The following is a 19,681-nucleotide window of genomic DNA, read 5'->3' on the forward strand; positions in this document are numbered from 1 at the left end:
GTAGATGCCCCATGCCTGGAAACATTCAAGGTCAGGCTGGATGAGGATCTGAGCAACCTGGTCTAGTTGAAGATGTCCCTGGTTATTGTTGGGCGGTTGGAACTAGATGGCCTTTAAAGGTCCCTTCCAACTCAAACCATTCTGCAATTGTATGATTTTATGATTTTGTATATTAAGTATCCTGGTCCACGTCTAGCTTTCTCATTACAATTTGTTTTGCTCTTGGATTTTTATCTCCGAAGTTACTTGAACACGTATATGCAGCCTCTGCTGTGTAGCTGCAGTTTTTTTAGAACAGAGTTCAGGTCTTTGTCCTAATGGAGGGTGATACCCAGTGTATTGTTTATGCTGCTAATACCTGCTAGCTGAGATGAACAGAGTGCATCATATGTAGTATAGTGCATACTGTTCTAAGATGAAGATTAGGAAGCTTGAGATTCAGTTTATATATGAACATTAAAATTCTTGTTTGTATAAAATATACAGCAAATTTGCTTCTTACTGGAATGTGAGATTAACAAGGCTGCACTGTGAAACCAGTTTTAGAAGGATAGGAAATTCAGTACCTCTATAGTTGGAGTCCTTAAGATTATGGTATAAATTACTCCAAGACTTCAAAAGACACAAATCTGCAAGTCTGCAAGTGCAATGAGGTAGGTCAAAATAATACTGGAAAATGCAAGGTGCTTTTAAATGACTCCTTCTGAGCCCTTGGGGTAGATAGTTCAACGTTTCCTTGGCAGTTACAAGGGCAAAATACATTTTTCCTGTTTTGTGCTGTGTTTTCTTTTGTTTTTTAAATGAAAGCTGACATTTTTATGTAATCTCCTGAGTCTTCAGAAGAGCACCAAGCACTGTGCAGTGCTTCTAACACTGTGGAGAGGGCCCATGACTTGTGAGGTGCTTGAAGACTTTACCTTCAGATATATGAAACAGCCCTGACCATTAATAGTGCAAGTTAAAAGAGTCTTTCACCATTTCTCAAATCAGGAGATCCTTGAGGAAAGCAATTTAAAAAGTAGCTAAATGGGGGAGGTTTTTAGCTAAATCATGATGCTTAACAAGTTTGATTACCTGCAATTTTTTTGCCTTCCATCTTTTGATTTCATTGTGTTTTCTTACTTGTAATTGCAGTTATTGCACAGCTGAGACAGAAGCTTGAAAAACTACAGAGCAGCAATCTTCCAGAAAGTTTTAGAGTTCCATATGATCCTGGGCTAAGAGCAGGAGCCCTAGTGGTAAGTATGTTTTTAAGTATGTTTTGAAGTTCTACAAATCCTTTTTGAAAAAAATCTCCTATTTGCAAGTATGTATCATTTGGTAAAAAATTTTGCTAATATGTCTTATTTCACTGTGAATATGGTGACATTTCATGAACTGAGTAAGTTTTTGTTCCCAAAGCTATTAGCATTTTTCTAAACATAATGACGTGCCACCATGCACTAAAAAATGCAACGACCCATAAAATCCAAATCATTAAATGGCAGTTATGATTTTTCCATTAATTTAATCCAGGATTTAACCAGGTAACTGACTTTTTAGATTAAATACCTGTATAAAACTGTTTTATCAGACTTCAGGGGCTTTGGGATACTCAGTTTCTGTTCCAGTTACTTTCTCTGTCTTACCCTGATTCATATCTGTCATTAACATTTAGGTCGAGACCTTCTTCTTATTAAAAAAAAATCTACCTTAGCTATTTCTGATTTTTCAATATCTTTGTATGTTGCTTTTGTTACTTTTATTAGACAGTACATTAAGATTTTTGTTAGGAATACATTAAGAAGCACTTAGGATTTTTTGTGTTGCTGCCTCCAGTTTTGTGGTGAGATTGCAGTGGTTTATGTTGACTCAGAGTTAAAACCAAGATTAATAAATCAGCAGATGTGTAGTGAAAGGGAATTGACTAATGCATCTACTGTGCAATGTGAGGTTTGGGTAAAGCAGCACAGTGAGGATCCTTGGATTCACTTGATGTGCAGCAAGGACCCTACAAGAAAAAAAATCCCTTGATTTTTCTCTTTAGTTAAGGACAGTCAAACCATCCAACCTAAGGAATTGTGAAATAGTAGGGTACTCATTTGGGTAACTGATATTAGTTGTCCAGATCTAGTCGTGTTTCTGTTAAATAAACTCGTGCCTTGATAGGCTATAAGCTAGGCTGTCTTCAAGCCGAGAGAGTTAAATGCCTCCCAGTTGGGCATGACTGAGGTACTGTCAGTACAGAAGTCAATTCAAACATTGTTTAGACAGAAATACAGAATTTGTGGCTTCTTAAATATTATTTTCTTAATTGTATTTCTCTCTCTTTTGTCTTTTGTGTACAAAAATCACCAACCGCATGACAAAAAATTTCAAAATAAAATAAAAGATCTTTCTGAATTTTCTAGTTTTCCTTCACTTAGGAAGTATGCAGCTCTACCAGGACCTTCCTAGATGAAAGAAGCAATAGATTTTGGAAGGTAGCTATGTCTGAAAATAGATGGGTTAGAGCCTTTTTCCCCCCCCCCAAACTATATGAACAAAAATTTTTGATATAACAAAATGTATTGGTAAGCATTCATTTCATCTTCATTCATAATCCATAATCTTCAAACCCTGAAATTTGACTAGTCTAAACCAAATATTAGAAGCAATATCAGTGTTTCTAGTAAGTTCAAAGATTTAACTTCTTTCCTTTTTAAAAATAAGGATGGTAAAAACTGTTTTGTTTTAAACTACAAGCTCAGAACCTCAATTGATGAAACATGAATATTCCAAAATACTCTTCTCTGATGTCATCAATTCTGTCAGCTCTCAAACACTAATGTACAGTTGATTTTATTATTTTAGAGGACTTTATTGTACATAGTAATGTTCAACAGTGAACCAGGAATTCCAGAATAGAAAGTATTACATACTACAGTTGTATTAGACATAATTAGTTGAGAAAATATTTGAAATAATGCAATTCTGGTAGTTTCAGTGCTGAATCAAGATTAAAAATGTAATTAAATAGGGAATTAATTTTCTTATTTTATGAACAAGTATGTTAAATTAGTTTCACAAATGCCATTTTCCCCATGAATTTGAACAACTTGCTAGGGGAGTTGAATCAAGCAATCTGGAATGACTGAAGTTGCTAGAAGTCACAAGGGTGGATGATGTGGTAAATTGCATTGGACAATGATTATGTTCTGGTTTTGCAAAGCACCTATCAGAGTGCTGTTGTGAGGGTCCATTATTTGCTAGTTTTGTCAGAAACTCTTATTCCTGGTTTAAAGGGGTTTTTTTCTGTCTGAAGTAGACTTGCAAGCTAAATCCAGTTGCAGAGAGTCAAGGCACGCTTTTTCCTTTATCATGGGCAGTGTTAAAAGTTGTGCAGGTTCACACAGGCTTTATGTGCAATTGAATACCGTTCCTTACGTGTGCTTTCAGGGTCTTTCTTGTGGTATAATTGATAGGAAGTTGGTAAACTGCTCTGTAGCTGGTGTGTAAAAAGGTTAGTTGTGTTGATGTTGGAGTACAATGGCTAGCAATAAATGTGTCTTTCACAGATAGAAAAATGTAAAGTAATGGCATCTAAGAAGAAACCCCTCTGGCTTGAGTTTAAATGTGCAGATCCAACAGCTCTATCTAATGAAACCATAGGCATAATCTTCAAACATGGAGATGACCTTCGTCAGGACATGCTTATTTTACAGGTATGATAGCTAAAATATGTAAAATGAATAACATGTATATTTTAAAATATTTTAAAATTGTTTTACTTTTCAGAAGTGTGTATACCTTGTCTTTACTGTTCATACGAAATATGAGGCTGTCTTTTGTTTTTTAAACTGTGTATGGCAAGGCTGACATCAAAACTGAATCTTCTTTCTTGTACTATGGTATTTTATGTTACTGTGTTGTGGGTTAACCATGGTGGGATGAGGAAAGAGGAAAGGAAGAGTAAAAGCAAGAAAACTTGTGGGCTGAGATAAAAATTGTTCAGTAAGCAAAGAAGAAGTGGAAGAAGAGAGAAAGAAAACAAGTGATGTAAAGGCAGTCACTCACCACATCCCATAGGTAGACCAATGCCCAGCCAGTTCCTGCACAAAAGATGGTTAACCTACCTAACCCTCTTCCTCTCTGTTTTATTGCTGAGCATGACGTTACTCAGCATGGAATATTTCTTTGGTTGTTTTGGGTCATCTGCCTGGTTGTGTCCCCTCCCAACCTCTTGTGCACCCCCAGTCTGTTCACAGTGAGGCAGAGTGAGAAACAAAAAGGCAGCCTTGATGCTCTGCAGACACTGTTATGCTGAAACATCCGTGTGTTACCCGCATTGCTTTGGTCACCAGCCTGAACCACAGAACTGTATGAGCCGCTCTGAAGACGATTAACTTCATCCCAGCCAGACCCAGTACATACTGTTACCCTGTTTTCTCCTGCCATGTGCCACACACACTTCACATTTTGGTGTTCTAGAGAAGGAGTCTAATTTAGTGCAAGATGGCCTGTTTTTCTGATTAAGCATTTCTATAATTTATTTATGCAATGGGTGAAGTTACAAATGAAAAAGAAATTGGTAGGTAGCCTTGCTCTAGTAATATTTCAGTGATTGTTCTGACAAACTGGTTTGTTAGCACTTTTGAGGATATTTATGGGAAAAAATGGACATACTTGCTAATGTATTCAATATGAGCTCATGTAGAAATCATGCAATATATTTATAAATAGTTTATAAAATAGTAGAGATTGCCTGGGCACAGGACAGGTGAGGAAATATAAAGCCTGGTTCTATAACTGATAATCTTGAATGGCTGCACACTTGCCGTATTAATCTCTTAATCTGTAAAATAGACAAGTAAGTTTAGCCCCATCTCAGAAGTCTGGGTAGTGTTATTTGCGTGAGTAATAAGTAATGTCCAAATAATTTAAAATAACTTAGTGTATATGATTGGTTTTACTAGATTCTTCGAATCATGGAATCCATTTGGGAAGCAGAATCCTTGGACCTCTGTTTGTTACCGTATGGTTGTATTTCTACAGGGAACAAAATAGGTATGTGATCGCACTTACTGTGATTAGAAATTCAAAATACCATAGTTACAGAAGTTACGTATAGGAGAACTATTCTAGTATGCACTGTGGTCCTGAGATAAATAGCAGCTTGTTACACTTTTCTGTGAGCAGCCTTCATATGTGTCTTAGCAATGGTTTCTGCCCTTCTGATGGGTATCCTTCAGCTGCTGCACTAGCTTAACTGACTGCGATTCCTGTGCCAATCCAACTGTTTGGGTCCTGCTGCAAGCTTCTCTTTAATAATGATGTTTGGTATGAAAAAGTGTGAAAGTGAGTGGCTTATTTAAGATGTGTTTTAATGTGTTGATAAGAATGAAATAGAGAAAGGAGTTAAAATAGCAAACAGTTATGTTTTTTCCCTGACCTGAGGCTTCATACCTCTGCTACATACAAGCAACAGCATTACTCAACAGGATGCTCAGGCAACATTTCTCAGTGGCTATTAGTTCCTGTAGCACAGATGATATATTTTCCAGAATTCATGGTGGGAGAAATGAAGTAGCTGCTTACAAAGCTTCTGGAGAACTGTGTGATGGTGTGTAGAGCAACCTGATCAGCTCTGGAAGAGTCCAGTTACATCCAGAAATGTCAAACTGATGTATAATTTATACATCCTGAAGGCTCCAAACTGACTCTTTGTGGTTGGATTTGCATATATTAGGTACCCTAGTCCATCCACATTGCACAGTTTCCTAGTATCCAGATAATACAGAATTGTCTAGAGGACTATAGAGTTAATTTTGCTGAGCAGTTCTTGCACGATTGGCTGGAGGAAAGCCTCCTCAGTGTAGAAAAATTGGCCATGCCCAAATGAAGCTATTGTGCTGAAAAAAATTCTTTGACTGGTATAAACAGTGTGTCAGTGAGACAGATTAGCAAGTACAGCTCTGCCATTTAATTAAAGCTTGAACATGTGTAAAAATTAGCAAGTTTGTTAATTCCTGTCATCGGTATAGCTGGCAGTATAATAGTAACTGCGTGGCTTGATAAAATAATGATAACATAAATATTGCTATGTGTCTCCCACGATCTCCAGCTTTTTAGTTCTTTTATTTTTCAACAATATATTTTGCTTTATGGATCAAAGAAAAATTAACTGAATCCCATTAAAATTAAGAACTCTTTTCAATATATATCTGTAATGTCCTTCCTCGCTAAAATCCATTGCCCCATAAAATTTTTATCATTCTTTCTTTTGACTTCAAAATATCTTAGCAATGCAGAATACCCAAACTCACTGATAAAATACTTGGTAGTGTGACACAAGAGAGTTTCCTTTCTCCTAGTGTAAGTATTTTAAAATTAAATAAATTGTATTGATAGAATTATAATAATAAAGGAAATGGAACAGTATATATCAAAATACTAAATAACTGTAAATATAAGGAAGGTTGGGTTTTTTCCTCTCCTTTAGGGATGTTATAAGAAATGTAATTTTTTAGAGATATTGTTAGGATTTAATTTAATTTTGTTTAAAATCATCTTAAAACAATGTAATGTATTGAAATAATGGAGGAAGCTGGAGGAATTCTGCCAGTGATCCTAGCATTCTTATATTCAAGTTACAGACTTCATTATTCTTTCATGAATTCTTAATTGACTCCCTATTCTTTTATCTCAAGGAAATAATTTTTTGTTTTCCTATATGCACAGAGGAGATGTAACTATCACAGTAGGGGCATGGTCAATCACATAAAGACTCCTGTTCAGTTTGCTGAACCTGCAGCCTAAATTAGTAATACCCAATACAGGACACTTTGATGTAGAGCTTATGCTTGTTTGGAACAAAACCAAAGAGTAGTGGCATGCAAATGTTCTTTCACAGTATTCATATGTGGTCGTCTTCCAAGCTGCTTCTTCCATGGAATTTGGGGAAGTTTCTGTGTATTGACACAAGGACACTACTCCATTCTACACTGAGCACAGGGAAACAGCCAGTGTCTTACACCTGGGGCTGGCATCCCCTCCTGTGTAGAGCTTCTCAGTCTGTTGAAGATCTCTGCATTCAGTGCAGTTTGCAGTTTTGGAAACATCTGTCCTCTCCACTGCTGCTGCCAAATAGACCTCTGTAGGAAGAACTTTCTCTTCTATGTATCACTGGTAAAAGATCATACCCTATTCTCTTTCCCTTTGACATGGCCATATGTTCCCAGCTTTGCACGGCAATTATCACTACTTACTGTGCTGCATCACTGCCAAATTTAAGAAGTTCAAGCTGACACTTAATATAAGAGTCACCTGCTTTAGTACTGCAGATCCCCAGAAACACATAGCATAGTGCATTTACTGCTGCACTTCCTCCCAGTTGAATACAGCCCAACGGAGATCCTCTATCCCAGCTGCTGAAGCCTTCTCTAGGACTAACCATACCCACTGAGAGGCACGTCTGTATTTAGAAGGATTTGACGGTAGAGCTATGCTGTTCCCACAAATAACTTTTTTTACCACGATACCTTTAAAGTATTTACTTGGGTAGAATAAACTGCACAACGTTCTGTGTAGGTTTTATACCACTCTTCTGGCGGTGCAGTGGAGAATGATCAGTAAAGGATTTTTATTAGCAGCTTTTTTAAAATCTGTGGACTTTTCACGGTGCTAATGAACATACCTATGCTCAGAGAAGTTTTAAATGCAAGGGAAAGCAGAAGATTCCCCCTGCAACAGCTCCACTCCCCTGGAATCAAGGAGCTGTTGGCCAGTAGAGGGAGATTTGTGAGTACAGGCAGGGGAAGCCTTTTCAACAGCTGGAATGTGGTCTGGAGCTCACTCCCAGGAGGGCAACAACAGCTTGTCAAGCACAGACTAACATGCAGAACTTTTAAATTTGATGGTGTTGGCGGTGGGTTTTGAAGGTCATATTTCAACGATAATTTTATTACAAACAAATCTAGCTCACTGTCAAGACAGAAGAAATAACTCCAGGGGGTATTCAGCCATGAATTCAGCCGTGCGTGGAAGGCAGGGGCAGGAAAAGATTCCTGTGTTGTTACTCTGTTACTGAAGAATTTGCACATAATTTGGTAATTGCACAAGGGTAGGACTGTGAATAGATAGAAATTCATCCATTTCAGAGGGAGAGTCAAACTGAAACCGAATCAGAAACTGCTTTGAATCACTTTGGGGATAAAGGAATATTTTTATTTGCTTGCTTATCTGTGAGCTGGAGCTGAAGACAGACTTTTACCTAGAAGACACTGTGGAACTTGAACCAGAGGAAGAAAATGTATTTCCAATTACCAAATAAGTTTAACTAAAAACTGACCTTCCCCCATACATGCATGACCAGTATGAGGACAGACTGCATTTGCTAGTCTTGGCTACAGTGCAGAGTTGTGTTGCAGCCTCTGTTTCTGCTTTTCTCTCTAGCTTCCCCTTCATCACATGCCATGTTAGTATGAACAGTACAAGTCCTTGTTTCTGTACCATATTGCTGTGATGTGCTGATTTGCCTTTGCGAGGATCTGTTCAGTTTAGGGGCTGACCTCTGGGCCCCAACAGCCAGAGCTTTCCACCAGCAGTCCCACTGCTATACCTCACTGTGTATTGATATTTCTGAACCTTTCTGTGCATATGCACACTTAAGCTTATATTGGGTTTACTGCAGGAGGGCCAGCTCTGTTCCTGTGCCACAGCTCTGACAACACTTGGATCCCTGGGCTGCTGCAACACTGCAGCTTCCCTTCAGCTCCTCAAATTTATGAAGTTGAAGAGAAGCTGGTGGAAATGTGGATGGTTCCTGGGCTTCTGCAGGCAATCAGGACAGGAGGGAGTTCCTCTCCTGGGGAAAAGCCTTATGCAGAGGGTCCCCACTTATCATGTGATTATTTCCATTTTAAAAGGTTTTACATTCTCATGGAAGAATTTAGTATGCCAGGCTAGTTATGAGCTCTGGCTGGTTTCATCTGGGAATGAACAAGAACCACTGTGGCTTGTAAAATAAATTTCTGCTCACAACCTATTAAGTTCTGCAGTTGATTTAAAAAACACAGTTTTAAATTTAATTTTGCATATTTTAATATGCTTTGATATACATTTAATAACTTCTTTGTTTTCTCTAGGAATGATCGAAATTGTGAAAGATGCTACAACAATTGCCAAAATTCAACAAAGTACAGTTGGCAACACTGGTGCATTTAAGGATGAAATACTAAACCAGTGGCTCAAGGAAAGGTGCATGATTGAAGAGAAGGTGAGTTCTTTGAATTTTTAAGTAGGATTTTCAAATGCACCCTACTAATTTAGGAGCACAGAGCCCATACGGGTGTGTTTGTGTTACTTATGTGAGTTGAAAAATCCATTCATTTTCCCTGTACTCAGCCGTGGGTGTCTGTGAAAGGGCCTTTAGCATCCAGCTGGCAGCCAAGCTCCTGAGAAACAAGATGCTTTAGAAATGACTCCTTTGTCAGTGGTATTTAGAAGTGATACATGAGGAGCATATTGAAAGGACATCTAGGAACACTGAAAGGCACTGTGGTTTTAGAGGATTTAAGTACAGGTTTGGGTACTCACGACTCCTTTGCTTAGGTAGGTCCACTGACCTACTAGAGCTTTCTGCCAGCTTTTTTTCTCAGAAAACATGGACGACTATATGTTTATTCTATTTATGCTAAGGGATAGAGTCTGCTTGCACAGTACAGGGAATGCAATGCAGGGCTGTGATCTTAATCTCTGCTGTGCAATGGTATAAGCCAGTTTGTCTAACTGTTGATAGATACATGTCAATAGAAAGGCATATGACTTTTAGAATGTCTGAATTTAGTTTCTAGCATTGAAGCATTTAACATCTCTAAGATTTATTTTTAGTTTCAGGCAGCTGTGGAAAGATTTGTTTATTCTTGTGCTGGATACTGTGTGGCAACCTTTGTACTTGGAATAGGAGACAGGCACAATGACAACATTATGATTACAGAAACAGGTGAGTTATTTTTTGAGAATTTCATAGAAGAAGTGGGGATGGTCTATACTTCATTAGATTTATCTTTCATTTTAATAAATAATGCATTTAACAATGAATGAAGAGACACAATCCAGTTCTGTCAGCATTGCTTGCAAGTTCAGGTCCTCCTGTGACATTAAAATATATTGTCACCCCTTTAACCTTCATATAGACTCTAGATATTTACCATTAATAATGCCATTCTTTTCCAAGGGCAAGTTTGTTACAAACTAAGTCGTGAGGAATGTAAATCTAATTTTTTTTTTTAGTGTGTAGATCTAAGATCTAAAAGCCAAAAAACTGTAAAAAGCAGACAGCTGTTCACCTGTCTGAAGTGTGGATGTGGTTCTGACAGTGTTCACTGGAACTGTATTTATGTCAGAATTCAGATGTTAATGGACTGTTTTCACTTCCAAGGAACATAATTGCTTTATATACCCTTGTAGAAGACCCTAGAAAATAAGTGTACATGGAGTGTACTTGTTTTGCTACTGTAGTTTGTGGGATGGTTGCAGTCCTCCTGAATGAACTACAATTTTTTTGTATTACAAACTTTGGGAATTATTTCTGTAGCTGCACATTGGTTCATCCCTCATTTTACTTACCTATGGAAGCCCCAGAAAAGACACCAGAATGAGCTGTACATATGGAGGAGTTTTATTTGATCTGAGAAATTCACTTCCAGTTTCATGATCCTCTTACTTCATAATTAGTCTTTACATAATGCTATGAGACAGAAAATACTTTTGGGCTTATTTAGGAGGCTGTGTATTTAATATTAATCATATTATAGTTAAAATTTTACCTGTTGAAGGCTAGAGAGAAGTACTTTGAAGGCAGAAATGAGCTAATTGAAGACTACAGTAAAAAAGTTTACCAGAAGTCCTTGAGGAAAAGAAGACAAATGCTTTAATTTCAACATTATATATAATATAGTGCAATGTTAGTGCCCATTGGCAGAAAATGAGGGACAGGTCAATAGAAAGGGAGACAGAGAAAAGAAGGTTATTCTGTTGTGGTCAGGAGCAGGTTTGCCGTAGAGTCTTTAACAGGAGCTGTCTTGAGCAACAGAAGCCAGAGGATGTCAGTCTGCGAGGGCTGCAGAGAGTGTCAGATTTGGTAGGTTGGGAGGACTCTAAGTATTATCTTACATCATTTGATGTTTATCTTTTTTATACATGTACCAGTATTACAAATCTATGTTTTTAAGTAACCATACTCTTTTGTCCTTACATCTTGTCTGCCAGTAAAAGTAATAACGTAATCTGAAGAGCAGCAGTATGCTCCAGTCCTGTAGGTGTAGCAATCCTTAAAAGGGGAGTTTTTCATCGGTTTCCTGGGAACTGATACCCTACTACAATCTCAAAGTTATCGAAAGGATGACAATGCAAACTTATTCTGTACAGTACAGGTTGGTTTAGAAATTGGTAACGCAGGTTTGCAAGGAAGAAGCATGTTCTAGTCAATGATGTTAGCCTAGGAGCCAGATAATGCCAGAATCCCATGGGTATTTGAAACATAATCCACGAGCCTTTTCCATGTAGTGATGTGCTGGAAGCTGATTGTTATGGATCTGAGGCACAAGCTTTCTTTGGTTGATTTTTGACGAGCTGTGAGTATATGTTTAGAAAATACAGCAGTTCTGCCAGGTTTTTAACAACTGCCAAAGTAAAATAAAAAATAACTTTGCCAAGAGGACAGAATTATATATTTTAAAAAAAAAAAAAGAGGAGAATATAGTCTTTTCTGCTGAACTAAAGAGTGATCATATATCCCTCAAAAAGAGATTTTGGAATGATTGTGAATACAAGTAAATGTTCTTGGCAGTTTATTGTATTTAAGCCTAACTGTGACTTCTTCTCTTTATGAAGGTAACCTTTTCCATATTGATTTCGGCCATATTCTTGGGAATTATAAAAGCTTCCTTGGAATTAATAAGGAAAGAGTTCCTTTTGTGCTGACTCCGGATTTTCTGTTTGTCATGGGGAGTTCTGGGAAGAAGACAAGTCTCCATTTCCATAAATTTCAGGTAAAGCATGAATATCTAGCTGCAAATCAATTAAGCAATGTTTTTTACCCTCTGAAATGAACATTAGTGCCTTAGTTTCAAAAGTCTAGGCTCCTGGGTATTATGTTAATAAAATTTACTGAATCATAATACAATTCCGGGAGATTTTAGTCCCAACTCAAGAGCAAAAATTATCTGTAGGATTATGGGAACTAGAATTCAAACATCCAAAAAGGCACATTGAAGAGTTTGAGTTAGCAGCAGACCAAATAGGCAGTTCTTATCTTGATTGAAAATACTTTGTAGAGGGCTTCAGTATTTCTCCAATTAGAGGAGACTCATAGCACTAAGCAGAGCCTTCTATGTAGTACAAGCAGGTGTGAGGCATTCCTCAGCTGGCTTTGCCAGAGTTACTCCCTCCTGATTCTGCCCTCGTGTTCTGGGGCTCAGACTGCTGCATCTGAATAGAAATGTGTGGTGACCCTAAGCTATGTCAGATTCTGGTTTTGTGAAGTGGATGGACTTAACACTCTGAAATAAAAGAATGGTGTTAAAAATCTATTCTATTGCGTCCTCTATTTGAAATTCAGTCCTTCCAAAACAGTTGTGATTTTTCAAGCTTGTGTAGGACCTGGGCGAGGAGGGAGCAAAGCAAAATGCTGTTCAGTATGTTTAATGAGATGGCTGAGAGCATGGCTGAGCAGAAATAGATGGATGTCTGGGGTGTTATTCCTGTGCTCATCTTTAGGGACTTTAAGTAAGTGCCTGATTTAGAAAGCAGGTTCCCTGTAATATCAAAAGAAGAAGTCTCCTCCAGAGTGTGAGTCAAAGCAAAAGCATAACTTAGATGTTCTGGATTCCCTGTGGATGAACCAGTCTCTCTGTTCTGGTAAGGAGTCTGTTTTTTTAAGCTGAGTACCTAATTAAGGTTCTTACTGTTGGATAGTGAATATGTCCCTTTGAACATATACATGATTGTACAGCTGCCGTGGTTTAGGCCCAGCCAGCAACTAAGCACCACACAGTCGCTCGCTTACTCCTCCCCCACAGTGGGATGGGGAGGAGAAAATACAACAAAAGGCTCATGGGTTGAGACAAGGACAGGGAGGGCTCACTCACCAATTATGGTCACTGGCAAAAGATGGACTTCACTTGGAAAAAACCCATCAAATTAAATTTGAACACCACCACTAATTTACCAATCAAATCAGATTAGCATCTGCAGTAAGGTAGTGTTGTGTTCTTACATATGTATCATTCAGCTTTTTAGAGAGTATCCGACTTTTACTTTGGCAGCCCAAATACCAAAAGCAATAGGAGGTGATTTTTGTCTTAGCCTCTCTTCAGTAAGCCATGATTCATCATATAGTCCTGGGTTTGAATGGATACACATTTTGTTACTCCAGTATGAATTTCTAGATGCTGCTACCATCCCACTAATACAGAGGGTTTAGGAATGCTGTGGTAAGTGCCAGCATCATTTCCACTAGTGTCATTAACCAGATGAAAGGTGATTAATGTGCTTTACCTTTGTGAACTGTGACTGTGATATGTGACCTGGTCATTATAAGTGGGGTGATTTAGGCACAGATGATAACACTGACCAAAAAAATGTAAGTTCATGTCCAATTCTGCTGTATTAGATACTGTTTATAAACTGCTATTGTGGTAGTACATTAAAAGGCTTTTCTGTCTCAAAGACCAATAGAGAAAGTTAAAATACTTTCATACAAGTAAAATAGTAACACAGAGCAAGGTCTTTATCACATATTTTGCTGTAAAAAATACATGTTTTAATTGTATGGTCAGAGTGCAAAAATAAATTATAGCTTCACTTTTCAACTGGCTGGTTTCATCATGTTTCCTAATATTGAGGGATTCATTCGGTGTGCCTGCTGACTCATTCATGTATTAACGGAAAAATCTCAGCATTCATCCTTCATTAATTTTTAAGAGCCTCTCTCATTAATTTGTACTTCAGCTACATTAAAATAGGTTGTACTTTAGAGGAATCCTTTTGTTTTTTACAGGCTTTGGTGTGTTTAATATTTTAAAATACCTACTTTTTTATTTCTCTGTTACCTATTGGCTACAGTCCATACAGGTGTTTTAGCCATAACTCATATTGCAGGTGTCAGAGGAGGTTAATTAGACGATTTTGACCAGAGTTCACTGCAACAGAGTATAGTTTGTTATTAGTGAACTTCTAAAGCTGTCAGTGGGTGGACAACTTTTCTGGAACTAGCAATAAAGCTCATTCCTATTAGCTCTTAAATTTTGCTTCCCTTTTTGTTTATGTTCCTGATGATGGTTTAATGAAAATTAGTGGCCAGAGGTTATTAATGACACCACAGAAACGCTTAGTAGGAAGCAGTATTTGATGGTCTTTTGTTCTAATCGCAAAAAAGTATTTAAGCATGACTTAATCTGAGAAGACAAGTATTTTTATGTTCCATCTGTGAATTTTTCAGCTGCCTTAGTACTTCCCAGATCTCTCTTGCTGTAAGTGTCATATATGGTGGCATTTCCTTTCTGGCCTTTGGCTGAAACCCATGCAACTCTCATACTCCTATGTACACACAACTTTTTCACTTCTTACTAGTAGAAACCCTCGACAGAACCTCATCTAAGATCTTTGTAGTCGTTTGAGCTTTGTCCACTTACCTATTATTAGTTTGCCTAAAATTGTCTTTGCTAGTTTTTGCATTAAATTTTGAATGCATTTTTATTCATTATATTTATTTAATTCATTGTGTTTTCATTACTCTGCAGTCTTAATAACGCAGAGATCTGTATTCTCAGTATTAATCAAATTCTTCTATACCATTTGTTTACAAAATCTCATGTATTTGGTTGTCAAAGGTGGCAGAAAGCAGAAGGGTGTAAAATCACTCATTGAAAAATACTTATTTGTAGTATACTGTACAGGGAAGGGATGGCCTATATATCAGAACTTGGACACTTTATATTATAAAAATGCCTGACCTTTAGGATACTAAACTTAGGACAATTTCAAGCTCTCAAAATACTTATTCTTTATTGTCTGTTGGACAATGGGATTTTGGTTTCTCCTTAGCTCCTCTCATTTTGCCCATGGCTTTAGCTTAGTTAGCAGCTTTCTTCTTAATCTCATGGTAAACATCTATGTATCGTTGACACATACATATGTGTTATTTTTGGTTCTCTCTGCCTCTCTCAGAAGTGTAAAAATTAGTTTTCTTGGAAGATGTTAATTCAAAACTCCATTCAGTTCCTGTCTGAATAAATAACTGTAACAGGCAGATACAGATTTTTTAAAATCCTTTGAATTCCTGGAAGGACTGCCTTTGGGATGCAGTGATGCCAGGTTCTTGACTGCATAATTGTTTTTCTGTCTCAGACACCCGCAGTAGTGAGATGCATCGTATATAGAGAAATATAAAACCTTCTTTGATATAACCATAAAGAGCTTTCATCTCTTTCAGGGGGAACAAAACACACACTAACTCTTGTGACAAGTTTTCCCTGTTTGAAGTTGATAATACATAAGTAGAATTTCTTTTTCTTATTTTTTTCACCTGGTGTCATGGAGAGAAACTAATCCCCATGAAAAGATGATGGTGTTTTATGCTGTAAATTGTGCTTTGACTGTTGCAATTTATCTTCTGCTTTGCTAGAGCTAAACTAACATTGGAGTTCATAAGTATGATCTTACTTCAGGACAGAATTTATTTGGAAACAGTGAAAGACTTAAGGGCCCAGGCAATAGGAAAAAGAAACCCTACAGACAGGTCTTCCAACATACCATCTGCCTTCCTTAGTATCTTCCTGACCTGCCTGGTTGGTTGTCCTGGTGTTGATGATGTGAACAGTGGTAGATGTTAAGATTTTTGTGCACTTCTTACTGTCTGAGGGAAAAAACCCAAACATACACCTTGTCAAAAATAAACAGTGTTCTAGAGAGCTGATGAGATTTGGTGGAACATTTTACATGAAAATATTTGGATTTCTTAAGAATTCTTTAATAAATTCATATATATTTGTGGAAAGGTTAAATTGAATATTTATTTGTGTAGAAAGTAGCATTTCTTCAGCTTTGGTTTTAGTAGCAACAACCTTCTTGGAAATATTTTTCATCTTTTTACATTACTGCATTGCAGGCCCAATTTAACTTTCTAATATATGATTGATTTCTTCATTGCATTGTCTTCTTTAAGATGTTATTTCTAAAAGTAAATGAGTAATAAATTTAATATAAGAAATAATTGTTACGTATTAGTCACTTAGCATTTTTTTAAAAAGCATTGCGTGTTTTTCCAAGCTGAAGAAATTTCATTCTAAAGGTTGTTAAGCACAAATTACTTATATATGGAAGTGAAAAAGCTATAAAAATCTGTGGAATCCAGTATGACAGTACATAAACATAGAAGTCCTACAGCAAGGCAGTGTGCCTGAAAACTAGAGCTGTCAGCTGGAAAAATTTCTTAGAACACCAAGCCTGAAAAATCTTCTGTATTAAATAAGCTGTCACCTCTGCAAAGTTAATAGACATATATATAAAATGAAGAACAGTCCCCTGGAGGTGCTCCTTTATTCAGTATCACTTGCCAGCCGTGGTCTTTGAATGGGACCATGCCAGTTGGAAAGGAAGACAATGAAGTATTGCTGTCTCTTTTAACAACCACAGAAAGTGATTATACGACAGGGAAATTAATTTGAAATTTTGGTGAAGCTAAGGTTTTATGTTTCAGTAATTAATATAATATTATTAAAAAGACCCTTTAGTTTGTACACCAAAACAGTTCTTGTTGCCCCAAGGTGTGGTGATGAGTGAAGTAATACCAAGCAACAGAAGCAGAAGTTCGCTCCACGTTTCTGCTCAGGTGAATGGCTCTGTTGGGTCTCCTCTCTCTGACATACTGAGTGATTGAATAGTGTTGGTTAATGAGAGTCCTGTGACATTCCTACACCATCCCTCTCAGTTCACCTCATCAATTAACAAAATATTCTTCTCTCTTGTAGGACGTATGTGTGAAGGCTTATTTAGCTCTTCGACATCACACAAACCTGCTGATCATCCTGTTCTCCATGATGCTAATGACTGGAATGCCCCAATTAACAAGCAAAGAGGATATTGAGTATATCCGGGATGCACTGACAGTAGGGAAAAGTGAAGAAGATGCCAAAAAGCATTTTCTTGATCAGATAGAGGTTTGCAGAGATAAGGGCTGGACTGTACAATTTAACTGGTTTTTACATCTTGTGCTTGGAATCAAACAAGGAGTAGAAAAGCATTCTGCTTAATATTTTATGTAAATTAACTGTGGGTGTGAATAGGAGGTTAGTAAACCTACATGTTATTTATGAATTCTGAATAAATGAGCAGTCAAAATTGCCTTTACTTTGGTGGCAGCTTAAACGAATCTTCTAAAAAGGCAAAGGCTTTTGCTCTGCCCCTCCAGAAGATCTTCCTGCAGTTAAGATTTTTTTAAATGTCTAATGACACTTCAAGTTGCTGGATGCTTTTAACTAGTTGCTTTGCTGATGTAGCCTGCATTTTTCTTGTTTTCTTTAGTAATAATTTCAGATAAATGTGAAGGAGGAGCTTGAGTAAGATGATAACCTGCAAATTCAAATAGAAATTCCCTATGACATTATCTTAATTGTTCACGAGGGTCAAGCCCTTCAAAAGCAGAATAATTTATTTCTAATCTATGGTTATATTGAAATCCCTGTAGGCAATTCACTTCTTTGTCAGGATGGCTTACAGTCAAGTGTTGTTCACCCACATCCTTCTCTTTTGTCCCTTTCTTAACACTTTGTCCTTTTTGGATTTTCAGTTTGTCATCAGCAGAAAACAGCTTTGGCTCTACTATTAGAGGAGATTACCTTACTATTATTGTAGCCTTCTGACATAGACAGCTGAGCTTCACTGTTTTGCCAGGAGAACTCATAGTTACCTGGAAGTTCCTCAGGTTTGAACCTGAAATTCTGAAGACTTAATTTTGAAAGATTTTTTTACTGTACTTTTTAATGGAAAACATCTGTATTATATTACAGATTGTATTATTACTGTAAAGTTACTAAAATTCCACCTGTGTAGTAAAAGCTTTGTGGAAAAAGCAATGGTACTTCTTATTCCTCAGAGAAAACTCCTTATGTAAGAGTAATTGACATTTTACCAAATATTTGAGAAACCCAAAGTTATTTATTCTTTGGTGATATATTTTCAGGATATACCTAGAAGGAATTAAATGTAATCTTTGAAATGGTGTATATTTTGCTATTTATTTTTAAATTCCTTAAGAGACTATACTACTGAAAAGCTATTTATGAAAGAAAAAGAATCCTTATCTTTAATTTCAATATTTAAAAGAGAAAAAATGGGCAGTGTTAAGTAGAATTTTAACTTCTGTACTGTAGGATGCCTGCAAATCATCAAGTCTGCCTATGGTAGGAAAGGAAAAATATATAGCATGAATTAGTCTTTGACTTGAATTATTATGGTATACTTCCTGCTAATTGATTTTTACCAAAGAGAGAAGATGGCTTACAATATTGCTTTTTTGCACTTGTGCCCGTGTAATTTCCTTTTTCATTGTAGTGTTACATGGGTTTTACATTACATATAAATGATTAACTGAATTTTTAAATTCTGTTATCATTTGCTTTTGATCATTTCACAGAACTGTTAAGATTTTAACTACTGCTACCACTGTTACTACTGAGTATATTCTTGAAGGATTTTTAATAACTGTACTGTAATTGATGTCTCAGTTATGAGATATAGCCAATCTATTCTTGAAATGTAGATGTTTAATTGGTTACTGTGCACGGCTATTTTTGATGTATATGGTAGATTCCAGTTAAGAAGTCTGAAAAGTTTAAATGTAGAATATTTTGTTGTTCTGTTACATTATTATTTGGTGCAAGATAGGCTTAAGACCATACTAAAATGTAAACTAAATGGTGAATATTGTCTGTAAAATGGTATTTTTAGACTTGTATTTTATAGATCTGAAATAAATTGACATGTTCTATTCATTTATTGTTAATGAATAAGCATCTTAGCCAAAAATACACGTAAATATTTTTTATCCAGTTACATAAAGACTGTGTAATCGCAATAAGAAATCATATTCAAAGTCCCACTCAGAGGAATTGTTTTAGTTTCATATTAATAATTCTGTATGATTTCAGATATCTTAAATTATTACAATTGTAAAATGTGAATAGAATAGTACCACTTTCTAAGAGCCCTTCATTCATTCCTGGTTTGCTCTATAAAGAAAAGTCTGAAGACTTTAGTAAGTTCCTTCTTTTAAAAAGTAAGTCAATCTACTGCTAATTTTAACTCAGGCATGGGGAAATAAATGCTAATCACAACTTCAAGGGAAAAGACACTCTAGAAGCAGCCTCCATTCACAGAAAAAGGTCTACAAGAGATCTGCACCTAGAGGAAAGCAGTTTAGTCCTGCACTCAACTTTGATGATTTTTATCAGTAGTTTACAGTGTGCTATACTGAATTGTATACAATGTTTGTTACAGACATCTGAAACACCTCTGTGCTAATTAGCAGACTTCATTGCTTTCCTTGCCCGTGAAGCCCACAGTTGGGCTGCCTGGGCAGTGCTAAGCTGCCTTTAAACACCCCCTCTGCACTGGGCTTTGGGTGTTTGCCAGCCTGACTTCTGGGAGATGAAAAGTAGCT

General features: G+C 36.8%; 1 protein-coding gene across 4 annotated transcripts in view; it reads left to right on the plus strand.

The window, feature by feature from the left end:
- The window catches only part of PIK3CG (phosphatidylinositol-4,5-bisphosphate 3-kinase catalytic subunit gamma), a 34,938-nt gene extending 15,925 nt beyond the window's left edge, over nucleotides 1-19,013 (plus strand). For all 4 annotated transcript variants that reach the window (XM_074869972.1, XM_074869969.1, XM_074869971.1 and 1 more), the window contains 7 exons: nucleotides 1,135-1,238; nucleotides 3,537-3,683; nucleotides 4,935-5,025; nucleotides 9,105-9,235; nucleotides 9,850-9,961; nucleotides 11,854-12,011; nucleotides 16,992-19,013. In XM_074869972.1, coding sequence (XP_074726073.1) covers nucleotides 1,135-1,238; nucleotides 3,537-3,683; nucleotides 4,935-5,025; nucleotides 9,105-9,235; nucleotides 9,850-9,961; nucleotides 11,854-12,011; nucleotides 16,992-17,273 — 1,025 coding nt within the window. In that variant the 3' untranslated portion in view covers nucleotides 17,274-19,013. The remainder of the gene's footprint in view (nucleotides 1-1,134; nucleotides 1,239-3,536; nucleotides 3,684-4,934; nucleotides 5,026-9,104; nucleotides 9,236-9,849; nucleotides 9,962-11,853; nucleotides 12,012-16,991) is intronic.
- The last annotated feature ends 668 nt before the right edge of the window (nucleotides 19,014-19,681 follow it).

Source organism: Strix uralensis, chromosome 5, assembly GCF_047716275.1.
Source record: "Strix uralensis isolate ZFMK-TIS-50842 chromosome 5, bStrUra1, whole genome shotgun sequence".
Classification (NCBI taxonomy): Eukaryota; Metazoa; Chordata; class Aves; order Strigiformes; family Strigidae; genus Strix; species Strix uralensis.